This window comes from Plectropomus leopardus, chromosome 9 (assembly GCF_026936395.1).
Source record: "Plectropomus leopardus strain MGB_pleo_1.0 chromosome 9, ASM2693639v1, whole genome shotgun sequence".
NCBI lineage: Eukaryota > Metazoa > Chordata > Actinopteri > Perciformes > Serranidae > Plectropomus > Plectropomus leopardus.
This window is the reverse complement of record NC_142184.1, coordinates 35,300,456-35,321,896: the sequence shown is the minus strand read 5'-3', so window position 1 is coordinate 35,321,896 and position 21,441 is coordinate 35,300,456. Positions and strand designations below refer to the sequence as shown.

The following is a 21,441-nucleotide window of genomic DNA, read 5'->3' as shown; positions in this document are numbered from 1 at the left end:
TGTTGGCTTTGGCAGGATGGACACCTCAGCATTGCTCAGCAGAGTGGGAACGCTACGGTATATGTATGGAGGTTTCCAGCTTGTGAAGATCTGCAGGCAGCTACCAGGACAACTGAACGCTGTGTGGCCACAATGGAGAGGTCCTGGGGATCCTGGATCAGACCCAGGGTCAAGTGTTCCATAGGTCGAGTATCACAGAACTGGAGGACTGTTGTTGTGAAAGAAGGTCAGCGATTAAAGTCGGTGCCTCAAAATGTGGCTGTGAAGCCAAAACCCCAGGCTGTGCAAACTCAGACCAGACGCGAGAAGAGGAATACGGGGATAACTGGCACAGGCAGTCTTTCCTTTTTGCCATGATTGTATTTCATTTGTTATTTACGACATCTATTGCACGTCTGTCCGTCCTGGAAGAGGGATCCCTCATCATCCTCTGCCGCTCTTCCTGAGGTTTTTTCCTCTTTTTTTTCTCCCTGTTACTTCCGAAGAAGAACTCCCCAGGTTCTTTTACGGGATTTTTTACTCAGGTGATGTGAGGGTCTAAGGGCAGAGGGATGTCGTACACTGTAAAGCCCTCTGAGGCAAACCGTGTTTTGTGATAATGGGCTCTATAAATAAAACTGACTTGATTTGACCTGTCAGGCACTGAGCAACATTTGTGTTGTTACAACTAAACTGATGAGTGTATTTGCTACCAGATTCTCTCCCGATCTTGAAGCCTTACGAAGCATTACGTATCTATTTGTCTGAGAAATTGGGCAATAATTCAGTCTCATGCTGGAAGATTGTGTCAACTTGGAACAGATTTACTTCTTTTCATGTGACTGCTGAATGCAAAGAGTTAGCTGATATGTACAGATGACAACTTTGGCCAGCTGGGACTTATGTTCACCATTACTATGAGACTGGCAGGCCCAGAGTTGTAAAAGGCAGTGGTGGCTTTGGGTCGGACGGGAGGATGGATATGCATCATTAGGCGTTAACACCTGCTGTTCCTCATGGCAGCCTCAGCCTGGTGAGCGCCCTGGCTAAGGACAGTAACGACAGTAGCTGTTAAGATATGAACTTACTAAATTAACTTGCGCGTTGTGTCCTATAATGGGCAAGGCCTGCGGGTTGGACACAGTGACAGAGATAAAGCACGTCATTTTGTTGTGGACAAGCTGTTGGGGAACTGTGATATATTGTGTTTTTGGGAGACATTTTTAGCTAAACAGGACTTGGAAAGACTTAATGTTTTACATGATGACTTTTATAGGGCTGGCGAATCAACCACAGACCTTACCACTAAAATAGTCCATGGCCAGTCCCAGGTGGAGTTGTCATCTTATTGAATAAGCAGTATGAGCAAATGGTTAATGTGGTAAGATTGGATGTTGACTGAGCTATTGGAATGGAAATCAGCTTAAAGATAAAAAAGTTAGTCATCTTGAACATCTGTACAGCTGAGAGTCTCTGAGAGGCTCTGAGTCTCCCAAAAATGAGGATAAATACCTCAGTAGATTGGCCTGTATAATGTCTTTTATTCAGGAAGATGCCTCTGCCTAGTGTCCTTCTGTGTCGAGGCTTCAAAGTGTGTCGAGTAATTCATGAAGATTTCTGTGGAGCGCGTATTGAGGCTTGTATAGATGACGTATGTGGTGATGTACAAAGCCTCGGGAGCTGGCTGTACCATGTGACTGATCCAGGAAATGGTTCGCGGCTTTGGCATGCGATTGAAATATAAGGGGCAACGAAACGCAAATGACCTCCACTGTCCCCTTACATTTTGTTGACTCCAGACTTTATTGTGCGTTTGTTTGCAATCTATTCAAGCTTATCAATGGGTATGTTATTGGTTTATTGGCATTATCATTTAAGCACAATTCAATTCATAGCTTCACGCACCAAAGCAATGGTGTCATTATAATCACTCTGCCTGTTTTACATTTATTGTCCACTTGATGGCACAGTAGAGCAAATGAAGCAAATGAAGCACCGTTAAGCTTCGGCCCATGAGTGAACCAACTGGATGGAAAGCTTTAATGCTTCATGACACTTCATCTCGCCATCACTACCTCTACTTGCATTTATGTTGTGGAAGACATGATCTTTCTGATGCTAATCTCTTTTTTTCTAATCACCTAATGCAGTTTTGTTCTGATGTTGGCTTAGTCCTCTCTTGTAAGGAGCCCCTGCCTGATAATAGCTATACTTATATCAGTGAAGCTTAGCATACAACCTCATGGCTTGCACACTGTATATGTACAGCTGATGCACATGGCTCTATAGAATACATTAAGATTAACTATGGACTGGCCACTACCGACCAAGTGCCATTTTCAATAGTTTTACATGTAGATAATCTACCCATGTTAACATCTGTGAAGAGTAATACAAATGCAGAGAAAGTGGACTGGTCCATTTTAACCAAGGAGGATCTTAATGAATACAGTTTTCAGACTGACACTTTACTGGAGGATATTGTATTGATGAAGTATGTGATGTTGGTAAACAGATGCCATAGTGTGTTGTGATATGAATTGGAAGAACCCGAAACATAGTACTGAGTTGTGTATATTTTATGATGCTATTGTGAAGGCCCTGTCCTTGTCTAGTTAGCCTTTCTATAAACAGAAGGGCAACGAGTAAAAGGGTAAGCCAGGCTGGAATGACTGTGTAGGTGAACTACATGCTGAGGCTAGAAGGGCATTTAAAGCATGGGCAGAGTCAGGTAGAGAGAAACATTGCCCATGTTTGATTATAAGAAATACACTAATGCAAATTTTAAATATGCTCTTAGATTTATCAAAAGGAATGAGAACACACTGAGGTCAGACTCACTTGCAAATTAATAGCTACAGTGATTTTTGGAAAGAGGTGAGAGCCCTGAATAATAGCAAAGCCTTGTAGTTGATGATGAGGACAACTCTTGATGAGAAGATATTCAAATGCCTACCCAAAACTGAAACTTCTTTTGGAGATTCCTTAGATGAACCTTAGGGTCAGCTAATGGATCGAACTGCCTTGTTGAACTTACGACTCTTGTAAGCAGAACTAAATTACGACAGATTTTACTGCTCAACTGACAATTTGAGTTAACTTACGACTCATCTGGGGTAAGCAGACTCAAGGAGACATCAGGAGATCCCTACATCATAGAAACCGACAATTTATGTCTTTGTTGCACAACCAACACGTGACATACCCGCACATCTCCAGACTGTAACAGTGTATCTTAATTATCTACTAGACCTCTATTAATTATCCTTCCTTTACACTGTTGTGTGCAGATGCTGTAGTGTTTTGTAATCATGCAATTTGTGCTTTTCTTTGTTATATCTTGATGCTAGTACTTGTATACCTTTACTCAAATAGGATCTTTAATAACCTTTGATTATATCAGAGTGTTTTGACACCGTGGTATTACACTTACTTATTTTCAAACATATTCATTATGTTTGTTAAACATGGTTAATACTGTTTTACTTAGTTAATGATCTGCCAAATAATTATTTGGTTTTCTCATAAGTGTTTGGTATCGATCAGCAGAGGAGAGTGTCATGATTTCAAATAATGAAGATTTGAAGGCCTGTAGTGAACTTTATCAACACTTTAGGAAGAAATTAGATCTAGACAGTTGAAACAGTAGAAGTGATAGAGGGGAGGACTACACCCCCTTTTGTCACAATAACTGGGGTTATAACTATAACCCCAGTGAAGTCGACGGACTTTGGTTTTTGGCTCTGGGCTTTTGCCCAAAGAGGAGGCTGCTTTTGCTGCAGCCCTGAGATGCTGTGCTTTTGCTGCAGCCCTGAGATGCTGTGGGCTGCTGTTTATTTACCTTGAAACAGAGAACTTTGGAAACAGCCCGCGCTACACGTGTCCTAAATGATGATTTAGAACCAGAGGACTTTGCACGAGAGAGAATGTGAGACAAAGACAGACTTCTAATGAGACAAAGCCTGATAAGCCATCATTGTGATCTCATCTCAGCCACATGAGGTGTCAGAAGATGATCCAGCTGTTCATGGAGAGAGAGAAATGGAGGAATCAAACTCAAGCCGAGTTTGCAACGTTCAAACTGACCGAGGCCAGCTGCATGTCCTGCAAATGCATAAAAATGTCATACTACATAATACAGTACGTTGTCCGAAAATGCATAAAAAAGTCATACTATAGTATGTCATCCGAAAATGCATCAAAATGTCATACTATTGTATGTCGTCCAAAATGGCATTAAAACGTCATACTATGGTACGTCATCTAAAAATGCATAAAAAAGTCATACTATAGTAGATTTTCCAAAAATGCATCAAAACTTCATACTGTACTATGTCGTCCAAAAATGCATCAAAATGTAATACTATAGTATGTCTTCCAAACATGGCATGAAACTGCATACTACAGTATATCGTCCAAAACTACACTATAGTATTTTATCCAAAAATACATCAAAACATCCTACTATAGACTATACTACTAAAAATGTCATACTATAGTTTATCTATAGTTTAGTTTATCGTCCAAAAATGCATAAAAATGACATACTATAGTATGTCGTGCGAAATGGCCTAAAAACGTCATATTATAGTATGTCGTCCAAAATGGCATAAAAACGTCATACTATAAAGTTTGTTGTCCAAAATGGCATAAGAACATCATACTATAGTATGTCGTCCAAAAAAGCAAGAAAATGTCATACTTATGTACATACTTAAGTATGTAGTCACAAATGGCAAAAAAGTCATACTATACTACATCATTCAAAAATGCACAAAAACATAATACTATCCTATGTTGTCCAAAAATGCATAACATCATACTAGTTTGTTGTCTAAAAATGCTTAAAAGCTTTGTGCTATAGTATGTCTTCCAAAAATGCATAAAAACATCGAACTATAGTATATTGTTCAAAATGGCATAAAAAACATCATACTATAGTGTGTCGTCCAAAACTGCCTAAAAATGTCATGTTGTCCAAAATGGCCTAAAAATGTCATACTACAGTATGTCCTCCAAAATAGCTTAAAAATGTCATACAGTAGTATGTCATCCAAAAATGCATTAAAACATCACACTGTAGAATGTTGTTGAAAATGCATAAAAACGTCATACCACAGTATGTTGTCCAAAATGGCCTAAAAACTTCATACTATAGTATCTTGTCAAAAATGGCATAAAAATATCATACTATAGTAGGTTGTCCAAATATGCAAAAAGTCCCAAAAAAAATCATACTTATGTAAGTCATCAAAATTTGTAATGGTGATTTTTGGGACGGCTACAGACGGCTGCAGACAGCAGCGCTACGGTGCAGTCAAGGGGGGCAGCTGTTCCTCTTACAGGAGCGGCTGAAGAGAAGGTAGAAGGCAGGTATTAGGGTCTCCCTCCCAGTGTTGTGATGCTCTTGTCTGGTCAGGGTCCCCCAGGAGGAGCTGGAATTAGTGGCTGGGGAGAGGGGGTGTCTGGAATATTCTCCTCCATGTGTAGCCCTGTGACCTGGCCCCTGATAAGCTGAAGAAAATGGGTGGATGGATGGACTATAGTCTGTCATCAAAAATGTCATAAAAACATCACACAATAGTATGTCATCAATAATGTCATAAAAACGTCAGACAGTAGTATGTCATCCAACAATGTATAAAAAATTCATTGTATTCTATGATGTCAAAAATGAAAAATGTCATACTACAGTATGTTACCCAAAAAAATGCATAAAATCATCATTTGGTGGCTCAGTGGACAGAGCAAGCAATGTTATTTGAAGGCAAATAACTCTCTCTACCCTTTCACACTGTCACTCTGTCCTAATCAATAAAGGCAAAAATGCCAAAAAATAATCTTTGAAAAAAAAAACTGTCATACTATAGTATGTGGTCAAAAGTGACATAAAAATATTACAGTTTGGGGTTCAAAACTGCATTATGTACATTATGCTGGCCAGAAGTGTCATGAAAATATCAAACTATCGTATGTCATCAAAAAAGGCATAAAATTGTCATACTAAAGCATGTCATCCAAAATAGCATAAAAAGTCATAGTATGTCTTCATATAAACCTCACAGTGAAGTATGTTGAGAAACTGTCATAGTATAGATTGTCAGAGAAAAAACTGAAGAAGTGTAGAGATGTCTCCTACTCCAAGATCTCAAAATGGACACAGGTCATTTCATGAAAGATTCAAGTAGACTGGAAAATAATATTTCAGGTTCATCCAACACAACAGTGCTCCATACAGTGGACAAATAACAGTATACTTTTAAATGCTGCGCACCTCTGACCAAAGCCAGCATCATATAAGGATATTGGAAGTGATCAATAAATATATGAAGATATGAGCATACCTTGTAGTGCGTCTTGACATGAGCCCTCAGGATGTAACGTATGGTTTAACACAGTCCAATCGTCACACTCACACAACTGAACAAACAATCCTCACCACAGCCTGATAAAAATTTTCATAGCAGGTCGAACTACAGTATTAATAGTATTGATACCATTTCAGTCATATTGCTTAAAAATGTAGTCAGTTACTGAACACAAACTACATAGTATTTTGTGTAACTCGTAATTGGATTACAAAAACACACAATATAATTTGAAACCTTTTGAAGGGAGCCTACTTTAAAATCAAACATTGAAAATATTGCACATCCTGAGTCCACCTCAAAACAATTCGGTTCCGTGCATACAACCGTAAATACTCCACAAACACAAAGCTGCTGCTGTTGCTCGAGGCATTATGGTGAGAAAAAAAACGCTGAATCTCTTTCAAAACAAAAGTCCAAGTGTCACTTTTCACAGTGTTGCATCGTTGTGAACAAACAACACAGGACCACACAGACTTTGTCAAAGTTATTATTGTAGAATACTTTGATGTATTTTTTTTCTTTCATACAGACAAAAGGTGTTGGACTTAATTCCCATTAAATTCTCTTAGATTTCCATACAGATTTAGTCTACAGTATACAGGTGTGTTCTTTCTCATATATAGATATTTATTCGCTTAAATAACAGGCAGGTAACTCTTTAATATATTCAATAGTCTTTATGGTTGTTTTTTTTTCTTTTTTTTGGTCTTTTTTCATTTCAGCACAGTTAAGGCTGCATTTTCTGTCTGCAGAACAGCACTGCATTGTGCAAGAAGGGGGACCATTCCACACACAATATTTACAACAGTATGTATAATGAATAATGTAAAACGTTAATTTCTTCCCATCGTACCATGGCAGTAAATACTTGTAGCAGATCTAAAAGAGCAGCCTAAACAACGCACAGATGCATTGCACTTCTGCAGTCTCTAGCTCTGCGTCACCCTCCAGTTCTCCGTCCTCCCTGGGTCTCCAATTTGTCCAGTCCTTTAGATCATAATGAGGTACATCTGTATCTCCTGTTCTCTATTTACAGAGTGGTGTCTCTGGTCTTAAGAGACTATAAGCATCTCCACACCTCTGCACACTTCAGGGGCTGTTCAATGGACAGAAAACACAGCCCTCGGAATATGCTCAGGAGAATGTGCAACTGTCTTTTTCCATCAGTGGGAGCACCAATGGAGAAAATCTAAAATAATAATAATAATAATAATAATAATAATAATAATGATCATAATAATAATATACAAGCGCTTCCAGTTTGTTGTTCCTCTCTTCACAGAAAGCAATAGGATTAAAAGAAAGAAACATAAAAATAAAGTGTAACAGGAACATAGTACCTGTAAATCAAAGATGCACATGTGCACATTTGGGCGATCTGTACAGTAGTGGTGCAGGTGTACAATTTATAATTTTGATAAATATAATATATTCTTTTTCACATTGTGTTTTGCCTTCTGTGCAACTGTCTCACAACATCATGATGTAACATGGCTGGACGGATGGACAGAGATGGCTGGAACTGGACAGTCAAATTTACATCACCGTAGATTATCCGCCTGTTGTTTCGGTGTGTGTGTGCGTGTGTGCGCGCGCGTGTGTGTGTGTGTGTGTGTGTGTTTGTATACCGCAGAAAGCATTGACAGAGCTGTGCTAAGAGAAATAGAATAGGTCGGAGTTGAACAGGATATGTGTGTGTGTGTGTGTGTGTGAAAGAGAGAGAGAGAAAGAGAAAGAGAGAGAGAGCAGATGTGGAGAGATCATAGCACACAGTAGTGACAGTAGCCTAAATGATTTACCAACACATAAAGAGTGACATTAATGATACCAAATGCATGCTTCAAAAACAGACAGACCAATACAATGTCACCACCCGCCTACTCCGACAGGTCAGGGTGGTGGCGATGATGATGAGCATTCAAGAAGACAGGGTTCTGTACAGGTAAGGATGTTCCCAGAGAGCCCTGCGTGCATCCTTAACAGAACTAGCAGGACAGACATGTTCTCTCACTGTGTTTGCATCTCTGTAAGACTCTACATCTAATCTTGGTTCAGGTGTCGCACATGGCAGTCTGTTGCATATTGTCTGCCTTTCTCTGGTGCTGGGACCAGTTGATAACTTGAGGGAAGTCAACAGAGGAGGGGAAGGGGGGGTGGGAGGTTGGGGGTCCAGATTTGCATTGCATTGCAGTCACGCTCTGAGGCAACATGAAGTCAGCGGTTCACCCACACCTAGTGCAACATGGGATACAGGAGGGCACTCTCACACCCATTCTGGAATGTGATGTTTGGAATGTTATGTTCCATGGAATGTTGAGGTGGAGTTCAGCAAGGTTGCGGTGGAATGTGATGTCACGGGCGCTGCGCTCGTCGTCACAAGGGGTGGCGTTCAAAATGTTTTCCTGTTTTTTTTTTTGTTGGGGTGTGTTCATGCAGTATGTTATGCCCTTAAACATAATATGTCTTAATGCAATATTTTACCATTTTGGGAAATGCACTTGTTTGCTTTCTCACTGAGAAGCGTAATAGGCCTAGCACTCTCCAGAGGAGGACTCAAGTCACATGACAAGGCCTGAGTCACAAATTTAAGGACTTTCTTGGTTTACGCTGATTAAAGACTCAACCTGACACTGACTTAGTATTTATGACTTGAGACTTTTCTTGAATTTTTATAATTAAATATATACAATTTTCTAAATTTTGAGTTTTTTTTTCTAAATTTAAAGTTCTTCTAGCTAACATTTGACCAAAAGTTAGTTTAAAATTTGATTTATGATTTGCTTGACTTGTTATCAAAAGTCACTGGATTTGCTTAAATCTCACCGCTTAAATCTTGAAGCTTCAGACTCGAGCTAGTCCAAAACTAATAAAATTTGGATTCATGAATTACGTTGTCAATAACACTAGTTAATGAGAACAGTGGTATGCAAGGTCTGCAGCTCAAAATTCAGTAACAGCACCACCAAAACATCCATCTTTGTCTGTCATTACAAAACCCTTAAAGAAAGGTATGAGAATGTGTCTTTTTAGCTAACTCATTAACTCATTAGCAGGTCAAACGTTAGTTAGAAAGCTAGCATTTGCTTGAAAACATGACTTGTGACTTGCTTGACCTGAGTAACGACTTGACTTCTCTTATAGCAGAGACTCAACTTGACTTGCTAGAATAGTAACGTGGGACTTGCTTGAGGCTTAAGCTAAAGACTTGAGACCTGCTTATGACTTGCAGGTGTGGCTTTCTCTGCCACTCACATATCTGTCCATTTGTTAAGCTAAAGCCAGTTAGCTTAACTTAGCATAAATACTGGAAATAGGGTAAACAGCTGCCCAAACTCTGTCCAAAACTAACACAACCCTTCGACCAGCACCTCTAAAATAGTAGCACCTGGGATATTATGTCTCGGGACAGCCTAGAGAAAATATTGTGTGAATTAAATTCAAGAAGTTTTAGTACTTCCAAAGGCCATTTAAGGATAAAACTGAATTCAGTACTTCTTAAGACTTTTTAAAAGACTTAAGACAGAGCTTTAGGGGTGCTGGTGAGCATAGATTTTACTTTTTACTTTTGAGAAAACTGGGGAATCTGTTTCCACTTTTTTTCCAGTCTTTATGCAAAACTAAACTAACATATCTAAGCTAAGCTAAGATAACCTGCTGTTGGCTGTAGTATATTTAGCATACAGACATAAAAATGGTATTGATCTTTTCGCGTAGCTCTCAGCAATAAAGCAAAATAAGCGTATTTTCCCAAATGTCAAACTGTTCCTTTAAGGTATCTCAATCAACTCATTGAATATCATGATGATGGGCAATGCACAGTTTTTGACACACGGACATTACACATAAACTCTCATTGGTCATACCTGATTGAGCGGGCTTTGGGCCTAAAGCTAAAGCTGAACACTGACATGAAACATGGGCCTGACAGCTTGAGTGGTTGGTCACTTTTCAACATCAAACAGTGAGGTTTCTTTTTCTCCTTCTCTGTAAAAATGACCAGATCAACTGTCCAACAGATCAAATGAAACAATCTCTTTGTCCACAAAACTCATGGGGAGGATACACGATGGAGACGACCCAATGGCACGTGAGCAGGAGCAGGTTTTGAAGTGAGTGCATGTTAGTCTTAAAGGGCCATCGCCTGTGCATTGTGTATTTGATGGCATTTAAAGGGTTAATGCTTCCAAAAAAAAAAAAGCAGACACACATCAACAAAAGGCCGAGACAAGACGAAGTGAGCTAAGGAAAACGACAAAATGGCTTGAGGAACAGCAAGAGAGAAGATGAAGGAACATGTAACATAAATGAAGAGACCGGAAGAGGACCTCACCCACGGGCTCGCCCTGAGTCTTGTCCTTAAATATTACCAATACATCAGTTCACCAACATGGCAGGAGGCTGTAAATCAACTTTGTCCTGTATGGGGCTAATGTATGTAGACATGTATACACCAACATTAATGTGAAATCCCACACACTGTATCGTCTCATAGCAGGGTGGACAATATTACAGATAACAGGTCATGTGGACTTATGAGGCGGCATTCAAGGACCGGGCAGATTGGGCTGGAGAAAGAACAGTGATTAACATGACGAGTTTCTGTGCTGTCAATTCCCACACATTCAAATTATATATACATATACATATACTGTATATATATGTACTTCCCCCCATCCTTAAGTTATTTTTTGCAGCCATACTATTTACTATTAGGTTTAAATGAACAGTATCTTTGTTTGCAATTTCTATTTTTGTTGTTTTTGTTTTTTGTTTTTTTTTCAGAAGAGACAAGACAATACACATACACACATTGAAAGAGAGAGAGGAATGAAAGAAAAGGGAAAATGTGAAAATTTCAGAGAAAAGAAAAAACGTAAAAGAAAGAAATGAGCACCATTATGTTGAGAAGTACATAAATCGGAGGATGGAATTAAAGTCTAGTTTAAAGCTTTGACAAAGCGTTTTACTTATATTGCAAGCAAATTTTAAAGTGGCTGTATTTTCTAGATAAATAAATGATGGCGGTGGGGACTACGGTGCCATGGCAGGTAGGTAGTGGGTTATGACAACAACACTAATGATGAACACCAATAGAAACAGAGCGAGTCAGCCTCTGGCCCTGACATGGCTCTGCCTGCTGAAGCGTTGAAGGATGTGGTTTTTTTTTGTTTTTTTTTCTCGAATGTCCATCCTCCTCTCTGCCCAACCCACCATCGCTCAGGAAAAAACGCAGCGAGAGCAGACCTGTGCATGTGTGTGACAAGTGTGCGTGCAGTCAGGCGGGGTGGTTCTTCGTGGGAGGGCAACAGACGAGGGCGGTGGGTTCGAGGGTGAGACTGAGAGGGCTGGAGCAAGGGCAAAAGGAGGGAAAGTCGCAATGTTCTCAGGGAGTCGCGAGCAGAAGTCTCCAGCCATTGTCCACTCCCTCTGGTACCTCCCCCCGTCTTTCGCTCCCTCCTGTTAGCTTGTTGTAAGGGAGATTAAATGTAAATGTCATGTGTGAGTCCTCAGCCCTCTCCTATGCCCCCCCCCCCACGCCCCATGTTCAGCTCAGTTATAAGGAGGTCTCCACGCAGTAGAGATGGGCCAGGTGAGGGGCAGAGGGTTTCACTGGCCTGTCCCTGCCATGATGGTTGTAGTGGTGTTGGTGGTGGTGATGGTGATGGGGGCTCGGGTTGCTGGGGGGAACTGCGTTGGTGCTGTTCTTGTTGCTGTGGGTGACTGTTGAACTGATGCTGCTGCTGCTGCTGCTGTTGTTGTTGTTGTTTCGGTTGCATGGGGTCACCGGGAGGCTGTACTGGCGGTAGGGGCGGGTGGGGCGGGAGGCGGGTTGGGGGCTGGGGCTGGGTGGGAGGGGGCGGCGGCTTGCGGAGGGCCGGGTGCAGGTGCTGGTATCTGCTGAGCTCTGATTCGTCGTCCACGTCAGTGTCGTCGATCAGCGGGATGTTGTGGATGAGGTCGTTGATGAGGAACTCCGGGTGGGCCATGAAGTTGTGGATGGAGTTGCGGGATTCCGGTTTCTCCCGGCCCTCGTACAGCGAACTACGGAATGCTTTCACCACTCGCATCTGCCGAGAGGAATTAAGACGGAGGAGAGACCACAAGAAAGAGAGGAGTGAAAGTTAGACTTAGTAAAGGGGGGGTGAAGAGACAGGGAACCCAGAAATAGACATACTTGTGTCCTCCAGCAGACAAACAGAGTGACAGAAAGACAGATGGAAACTCAGGGCCAGGTGGTTAGAGTCAGAATTTATACAACTTCTAATGTTGTTTCAGTTCAATTTTTATATAAAACGTTATACTAAAACTAAACTTAAAACTAAATACTGCTCTGGAAGCTGAAAATAATCTTATTAGATGGATTAGACCAAAACTTGCATTGCCTAAGCACAACAGTGTTTTGGAGCATTAGTAATAGGATTTTGACATCTAAGATATATGCTTATTTACCTTTTTCCACGAAAAGTTGATTAGATTATTGATTGCACTCTCATGTCTGTGTGCTTAATATGAAACTAAAACCATTAGTCAGTTAGCTTAGCTCAGGATAAAGATTGGAAACATGCTAACAGCTATCTTGGCTCTGTCCAAAAGTAAAAATATTCACCAACCAACACTCTGAAAGCTTACTATAAACCCCTTCCCACTGCACAAAAAAATCACTAACAACTGCTAACATCTGGTGTTTGTATGTAATAGGAAAGGTTACAATCAGCATCCACACTCAGATGAATGAACTGATGTCAAACATGAAGTTAAAAAAACTAAACAAAACTGAGCAGTGTACACAGCTCTGATCTACTGGCAATGGGGAAGGACTCCATTTTCTATTTTAAGCAGTGTTCCCATGTTTAAAAAACCTGCTTACAATTACTATTTCTTGGCTGGGAGTAATGTCTCTCTGAAGATGTAGTATCTTCTATCCGACAAGCTCTGTCAATTTCCTAAGTCAACCATCCAACATTCACATCCACTGTCTGCCGTTGGTCAGCTGTTCTGGCGTAAGGTAAGTAAGTAAGCAGTGTTTGAGCTCTCTTTTTTTGTCTTTTTTTTTTACAACTATTTCTGTCATTTTTTTTAGTTTGGTGTATGTTGTTACCTTCGCACAGAGCCATGCAAGCTGCTTTCAGTCTTTAAACAATAGCTAAGCTAACCAGCAAACATTTAACATCTGGTAAATCTAAATTCCAAAGAGGGAGAGTTATGAAACATACATAACATAACGAGTGTGCTTCTCACTATGAAGCCTTGTTTCCACAGTTTTTTGTTGTTTTTTTTTACGGATGGATAAAAATGCCAAACAAAATTAGTTTAGCTTGTCAAGGGTTTAACCAGTTTTGTAAAATGTGTGGTTAAAGGACACATGATCCTCTATGCATGCATTCTAGGCTATATGTTACACAGCTAGCATGCTACCAATGTCAGATAGCTAAATGGGCTTTTGGTTCCCTCATAAAAAGTCGATGGGATTTTTCCATTGGATTTTGGATCACCACAGAAAATAAGCTCTGTGGTATACAAACACTTATGATACTTACAAGTTCTATTCAGCAAGAAAATCGTCACAAAAACACCACTTACAGGATTTTTGAAGCCTAAATGTTATTTACAGAAGTGAAAAGAAACAAAACATAAACACTTTTCAGCTTATGTTAACCACAGACAAAAACCCATTCAAAAAAACCAATTGACTTTCAGACAAGGGATCCAGAGTTGCTGAAATGTAAACAGATTTCTGGGTTTCTGGGGTTCTCTACTAAGGCAAGATAAGTTAAATGAGGTTTAAGAATTTATCTGGTAATGGTTAAATACAATTTTCATACAGGGCAATGTCTTAGTTTGGTAAATTTGGTAAATTTGAAGGCAAGTATTCCCAATTTTATCTTACCACTGGACTATTTCACACTGAGATGCTGTCTGGATCAGTCCTCACTTTTCCACAAAGCTCATAAAATACAAAGTTTATTTCTCAAATTTTGCAGTAACATTACTGTACATATGGAACACAAATATCTCGACTAATTCAGTGTCAATAGAGTGTCCACCTGATCCTGTCCGTCTCCAACAGACAAAAAATTAAAATAAAAAATCCAAATGAGTTGGCTAATGACACATTTTTGTCAGTTCTCACACACACCAATCAAACCTCACAAGATGAGAGCATTCAGTAGCCACCATCAACAAAGACCAAAGAAGCTGCAGGCGCTTCACATCATACACGTGGCGTGTGTGTGTGTGTTTCAGGGGGGTGGTACAGTATGTGTGGAGAAAACACTCACACTTTAACACATGCATGCACACACAGATGAGGGTGGTTGTTAGGCACAGATGGAGAAGAAGCAGGAATGGTGAGTGCGTTAGTCTAATGTACAATAAAATAAAAAAATGTCAAGAACCTATAGCAGTGACCACACACACACACACACACACACACACACACACAGACAGACACACGGACACACACACACACACACACACACACACACACGGACACACACACACACGGACACACACACAAACATGCATGCAGCAGCAGTGTAACCGAGTGAACCAACAGTTCAGTTGTTTCCACATCGTGCGACTTGTAGGCTGATGTCTGCATGCATCGCATAGCTGTCAATCATGGGTGCTGTTTGTCAAAGAGAGCTGGTTTATACACGCAAACACATCGACAGCTGGACAGCTCATCTGTCAGCATCTCTGTGCACACACACACACACATGCATATGTGCAAAAAGCACTGCGGCCATGCAGCAGTTAGGGACAGAGGAGAGCAGAGTGATTAATGATGATGATGCTGATGAGGAAGTTGCCGCAGGATAGAAAATAACAAGTCTTGCAAAACAGAAAGGTGACATCACAAAGAATCAGCAGGTTAGAACAGTATGTGATTGGTTAGATTACTTGAAACAGAAGGTGATTGGTTCAAAGGCCGGAGCAAAGCTCGGGCGTCAGCCCTGTCGCAAATAGAGAGGCAGCCAGGTCATGCTGAATCAGATCTTTGTCACTTACGCTCTCTTTCTGTGTCTCTCTCACACACACACACACGCAGAGTGAGGTCTATGAGTGTACTTGAAGGTGCATTATGCAGTGTATGGTGTATGCGTGCGTAAACACATTCCTTTGCCATGGCAGTTGGTCCATGCACCCTTCCCCCAAGCCCAAACAGAGGAAAAGAAGCAGCATGAGCTCAAAAGAAACAGAGACAGTTCAATGCAAATACAGTGACAGGCACAGGCAGGCCGAGCCCTACATAGAGACAGTTTGGCCACATGAGGTCAACAGAGAAGACGCTTTATGTCGACTGCAACACCGACTGGAGTCCAAACTGTGATTATGAGAGGTGGATGGTCAGGCAGCTGAATGGAGATCAGTGCTGCAGTTGGCCAAACTAGGAGGAGTCTCTATATATGACTCTGCCATATATGATAGACTGACAGACAGACAGACAGACGTACAGACAGACAGACAGACGGTCAAGCAGTAGGTTCAGTGCTTATCTGTTTTTCCAAAGAGCCTGTCAGACAGTAGAAAAACACCTCATGCAGACTGAGAAGGTTTCAGAATGTTACTTTCTCACTTCGTCAGCGCTCGGTTTGTTTTCATTTTTGTCTCCGTGGACAGAGTAAACTTTCGAGTATATAACGTCCCCAGTGTGACCAGAGCGGCCTGGAAGTCAGGGCACTGCTGTGTTACTTATGTTTCTCACCCACTTTCTTTCTCTCTCTCCCTCTCTCCCTGTCGGCTCTTTCAGCAGTGCTTGATGGAAAAACAATGATGGTTAAAGTACGAGGAGGAAAATAGGCGCTGGAAGGTAGAGAGGCTGCTGTGTGCAAAAAAATCGCTTATGGGAAGAAACTGCAACATAAATACAGGGAGAAGCTGTGAGGTAGATGGCTGGTTAATGGCTGCCATTTCCCAACTCTGAGCAGCACTCACCCTCTGATGTGATGACTGAGCTCTAATCCATAGCAACCCCTCAGCAACGGCTTCCTCAATTCAGTGCTGATTCTCATCATGTCTCCTGCTCATATCCCATGTATAGAGGGAAAAAATTAAAGCAGAGTCTGAAATATGACAGAACTTTAGCAAAGAATTGAGGAGCTGAGGATGGATTCGAGATTGGCCTAAACATCCCAATTCCCCTTTAAGTGTCCTGACCAATGCAAACTTTTGTATTCTAATCTGAAATGAAAACAAACTGGATCCATAGATCGCTTCGAAAGATCCAGATGGATCACTACGGTCCAGCACAGCTCAGGTGGATGAAAGCATGAAAACATCATCTCCGCATATCTTTGATATCTCTCTTTAATATGTAAGGTTTTGTGTTTCTTTCAGATATCCCTGGACTCCTGTTTTACCCACTGATGATACATTTGACTGTAAAAGTCAGGGAGGTGATGGTGTCGACGTCAGAACTTACGCACATCATACTGCAACGGGGCACAGTGCCAAGTCTGAGGGCTGGGCTTTGCAAAGAACTCTGGGTAGTGGAGTAAAGTAATGACCTTGAGGCAGAAGGAGAGGTCAGTCTCCCTTAATAACACACAGGCAGTCATTTGCAGTGTGTTTGTTTCTTGGGGACCCCCATATCAAACTGTTTCATCAGGCTTTAGGCAATCTTTGGAAGGAACTAAACAGACAAGGCTCATGATATTCTGTATTTGTGGTATTGTCTCTAAATTCCACATAAAAGGCTAAAGCTAACAATCTTTTTGTTCTTTCTGACTTCTCTACCCTGTCTGTCAGTATCTTTACATGCACAGTTAAGTGGATCTACAGTTATAGTTCCATTAGGCCATTTAATTTGACTACTGTCCTTGTCCCAGTATACAAGCACTGGGGGAGAATCGATTTATTGACGTACAGACATCAGACACCATGGTAGGTGGCGATATGCCCCCTTTCAGCTAGCTGCTATTAGACCTTCTTCCAGGTGAACCATTACGTCAAATATCAAACAAATTAGCAAAAGGTAAATGGGTTGCATTGTAGGATGGTGACAACATAAAAACCTTCTCTGTGCCATACATGCCATTCATGTGCCTTTCAATTATCAAATTATAGTTTCGTTTTCCTCCCTCCTTTTTCTTCATTTGTTTTTCATAGTTTTCTTCTATAAATTTATGCTGTTCGACTTCCGGGTCGAAGCCGAGACTGCAGTTTTTAGCAAATGTTACTCAAATTGGAAGAAACTGTGCATTTGCTTCAGTTACAGCTTTGCTTGACTAGTGAGTTACTTAGGCTGTAGGACAATGTATGTGTTATGTGTTTAAAGTTATGAAGGAACTTCAGGTCACCTTCTGCAATGGTGTAGCTCATTAATGGGATTTTAGCCAAGCTAGCAGCATGGCTCTATGGGTGTTAGTGTTGGTCCACTTCTTTGGACCAAATGTCTCCACCTTACGGGATGGATTGCCATTATATTATTATAAATTATATTTTTATAACCTTGGAGATTTTAGTAACTTTTTATCTAATGAGCAACAGTTAGCATGCTAATGCGTTAAACTCAGATGATGAATATAGTAAATATTAACCCTACTACATATTAGCATGTTAGCATTGTCATTGTGAGCACGTCAGCATGCTGACATTAGCCTGTACCTCAAGGACCCTGATAGACCAAGCCAATTTGGTCAATGTCGGGTCATCGGTGAGAGCCTGTTGCCCTTGTTTTTTGCAGTGTATCCTATACAGTTGGCACTAGTTGGTCCTTTGTTGACTGTTTTTTGGCTGATTCAGCAATTTGAATTGGCAGCAAAGCCTGTTGGTGAATGAAATCACTCTGATTGGCAGCTCAGCTCAAGCTAAAGTCAAGATGGCTAAAGTCAAGATGGCTAGTGTCAAGATGGCTTGAGATCGAAATAAACTTGTTATATTAGGTAAGATTATGTCTAATAGCCATTGGGCTCATTAGCAGAAATGGTATGTACTTGTAGTTATCTTTTGTTCTTTCAACATCAGATTGCGCTGTTAATGTACTAAGTGGCTAAATTAGCAGCTTGAATCTCTCTAGATTCCCTTTTTTGAATGAAGAATACGGACTACCGCCACCTGCTGGTATGGGGGGCAATTTCCTCTAACTCGGGTGCACGTGCTTGTTGGCTTAAGTTAAATTTAAGTGCAACTTTTTGGCCTTCTTTGCCACCAGTGCTTTGATGTTGGTTTGGTGTGTCTGGGTGTCAAAGTACTAGTGTATCTGCATACAGCTTCATATAGCAGCTAGCATGGCTGGAAACTCTCAGTCTTGTCAATAGCTTTTAGACAACATGTAGCTCTCCGACACAGAGGAACAAGATATATCAGGGTTTGGATACACACACAAAACAGTACTTGTTAGCAGGACCAATGCTGCCAACTGAATAAACGCCATCCTGAAAGCTCAAAGCAAATGGGAACAATTTTTCCATTTTATTTGACGTTGGGCTGCCTCTACACAACATTCAGAGACGCAGACCTGAGTCCGAGTAAATTTTAAGTTGATGCTTGCTCCTTCACATTCCCTCCTTGTCAGTCCATTTGGTTTCAGGAACTGAAGCACAAGAGGATGACTTCAAAATACAAGTATGTGTCATACTACTGTTGAATGAAAAATTTGGACACAAAAAGCTCTTCGAGTTATGGGAAAAGAATTGAAAAAGCAAGCAATGAGCTAGCGGTGGTGAGACTTCGACTGCTTCCACACTCTTATTAGCCATCTTTGCTATCAGGCAGCCAAAGTTGCACCAATGTCCAGCCCTGAATGATAACATCATACAGTTTATTACATATAATTATGATGTTGTAAAGTGAATTATGTGTTTCCAAAGTAGTTTACCAAAGCCCAGGTAACTTCTAGTGTCTGTGCACGATGATCACAACAACGAGGTGTGAGCAGCGCCTCTCTGTATCTACACCTACAGGTGATGGAGCAGCGTGGGGAGGAGGGCAGCGTGGAATGGGAGTAGGGAAGGATGGACCAAAGGGAGCAAGGAAGGTAAGGAGAAGCAACTGAGAAAGACCGATGGAGACAATCAAAATGAAGAGACAGCGCAAGCACACACATGCACGCTCACACGCAGGCACACACAAGCACACACTTGCACACTGATAGAAACACAGAAGTCAGACTGCGGCTCTCGGATAGGTCAGCAAATGCACACACATAAACACACTTGCAAACAGACGCATGCGGAACTGACACACAAAAAAAATCAAGAGAAAACATGAGGGGTGGACGCTACTCTAGTAAGGAGATGGGAGGATGAGAAAAAGGGATGAGGTCGAGGACAAAGTAAGGTACAAAAAGGAAAGAAAAAAATGAAGAGAAACCTACTAAAGGAATCTTATCAGTATGCTACACAAGAGCCTGTATTTAGATCTGTTACAATCTAAATACCTCTACAAAAGAACAACTCTACCAATACAACTTCACAGAATATTTCTGCAAACAGGGAACCTGCAATATCTCGTAAATATAGAAGAAAAAGGAGAGAACTGTGATGGAGAGAGAGAGAGGGAAAAAACAGACTGCACAGAGAGAAAAATCAGGACTTTTTGGAGACATCAAGGGAGTCAAACTTGTGGCGTTGGAGCTGAAAATACTGTTACAGAAACAACCAGTTGACAACAATTGCAGCACCGGACATAAGTGAGAGGAGCAAAAGAAGGAGAGAGAAAGCAGCAGTGATAGAGCAAGAGGGAACTTGTTTTTGTATTGGAAACAGCAGTGTGTTATGGGGCTTTTATACTCGAAGGTTTACAGTTTAGAGAATTGCAGAAGCCATATGAAAACCATTTGGTAATGAGTATGAATTCTATGGCAGTGAAATCCAATCGTAGTCACAGAATTGTTACAGCAACACTATGTTCTCTTGGTTTTTAGAGCAAAGAAATGACACCACTCCTTTTCGTTAGCCATATTCACAGCAGGGGTCAACCACAGTAACCACGCTTGACCTCATTCACAAACAGGAAATAACACGAGGTGCAGGAGGAGCAGCCATTTGATCTCTGGACTTTAGGATGCATCTTTGCCTTGTCAGAGTAAATCAAACTGTTTTTTAAATCTCCTCTTTTCATTCACTTTCATTCTTTGCTCCATTTCTGTCAGGACGCCTCAGACAGAGAGCGAACAGCAAGCCGCCTCCTGCACCGACCAACACTCAACAACAAAACAGACTCTGGGCTGGGACCGGGACTGGATTTGGGCCAGACCAGATCAGACCAGAACTACACAGCTGGTCAGGACTGGGTGCTGTTTGAAAGGGAGAATAAGAGAAAAGAATAGAGGAGAACATTGCATACACACGAGCAGCGAGCGAGCCGGAGGGGACACAACCATAGAGAGTAAAAATACTGCAGTCCACGTGCCGTGCAGCAGTGTGTGTGTTTGTGTCTGCAAATGAGTGTGAGGGAGAGAGAAAGTGACTGTGAGTATGTGAGTGTGTGTGCAACTATATGTGTGTGTGTGTGCGTGTGTGTGTAGTATCTGTGTGTATGTGTGTATGTGTGTACATGCGTTCGGCGGACTCACTCCCGGGGGCTGGGCTGGTATTGGCTGTTGCAGTGGAGAGAGCTACGTGAGAGGGGGTAGAGATAGTGTTTACGTCGTGGAGCTGACTGAGCACGGAGGAGCGCCGTCTCACCGCTCCCTGAAACGAACCGCTTCGCTTGAACGTGCTCACTACCTCCATCTGCAGGACAGAGACAAAACAGCAGCACTCAGTGAGGACAGGAGAGGCCAGTCTGAGCGTGGGTGGATGTGTGGTCCCTCGGAAGGAATACTCCACCCACAAAATGATCATTTGTGTATCAATTATTCACCCAGTGTTAACCTTGGGTTTGTGAAGCAAACTTTGTTTTTCTTGCATGCCTCCACAGTGCATGGACAATCCAAAATGGAGAAAATTCTTGATGTATTGAAGTAAAAGTGGTCTTTACGGCAGTAAAAGCATATCAAAAAATCCATTTACAAATTTGCACACAACTTGTCCAGTATAATCCAGGTTTTGTTTATCCAGTTGTATGCTCAGTGCTTCCGAAACACGTTTTATTAGCTAAAACCTTACTAATTAAAGCACCTCTCCACCAACATTCTAGAGCA

General features: G+C 41.3%; 1 protein-coding gene across 1 annotated transcript in view; it reads right to left on the bottom strand.

The window, feature by feature from the left end:
* Positions 1–6,821: 6,821 nt before the first annotated feature.
* atp2b3b (ATPase plasma membrane Ca2+ transporting 3b) overlaps positions 6,822–21,441 on the bottom strand; it is a 76,862-nt gene continuing 62,242 nt past the window's right edge. Inside the window, 2 exon segments of the mRNA XM_088082640.1 lie at positions 6,822–12,174; positions 12,176–12,418. Coding sequence (XP_087938766.1) covers positions 11,905–12,174; positions 12,176–12,418 — 513 coding nt within the window. The 3' untranslated portion in view covers positions 6,822–11,904.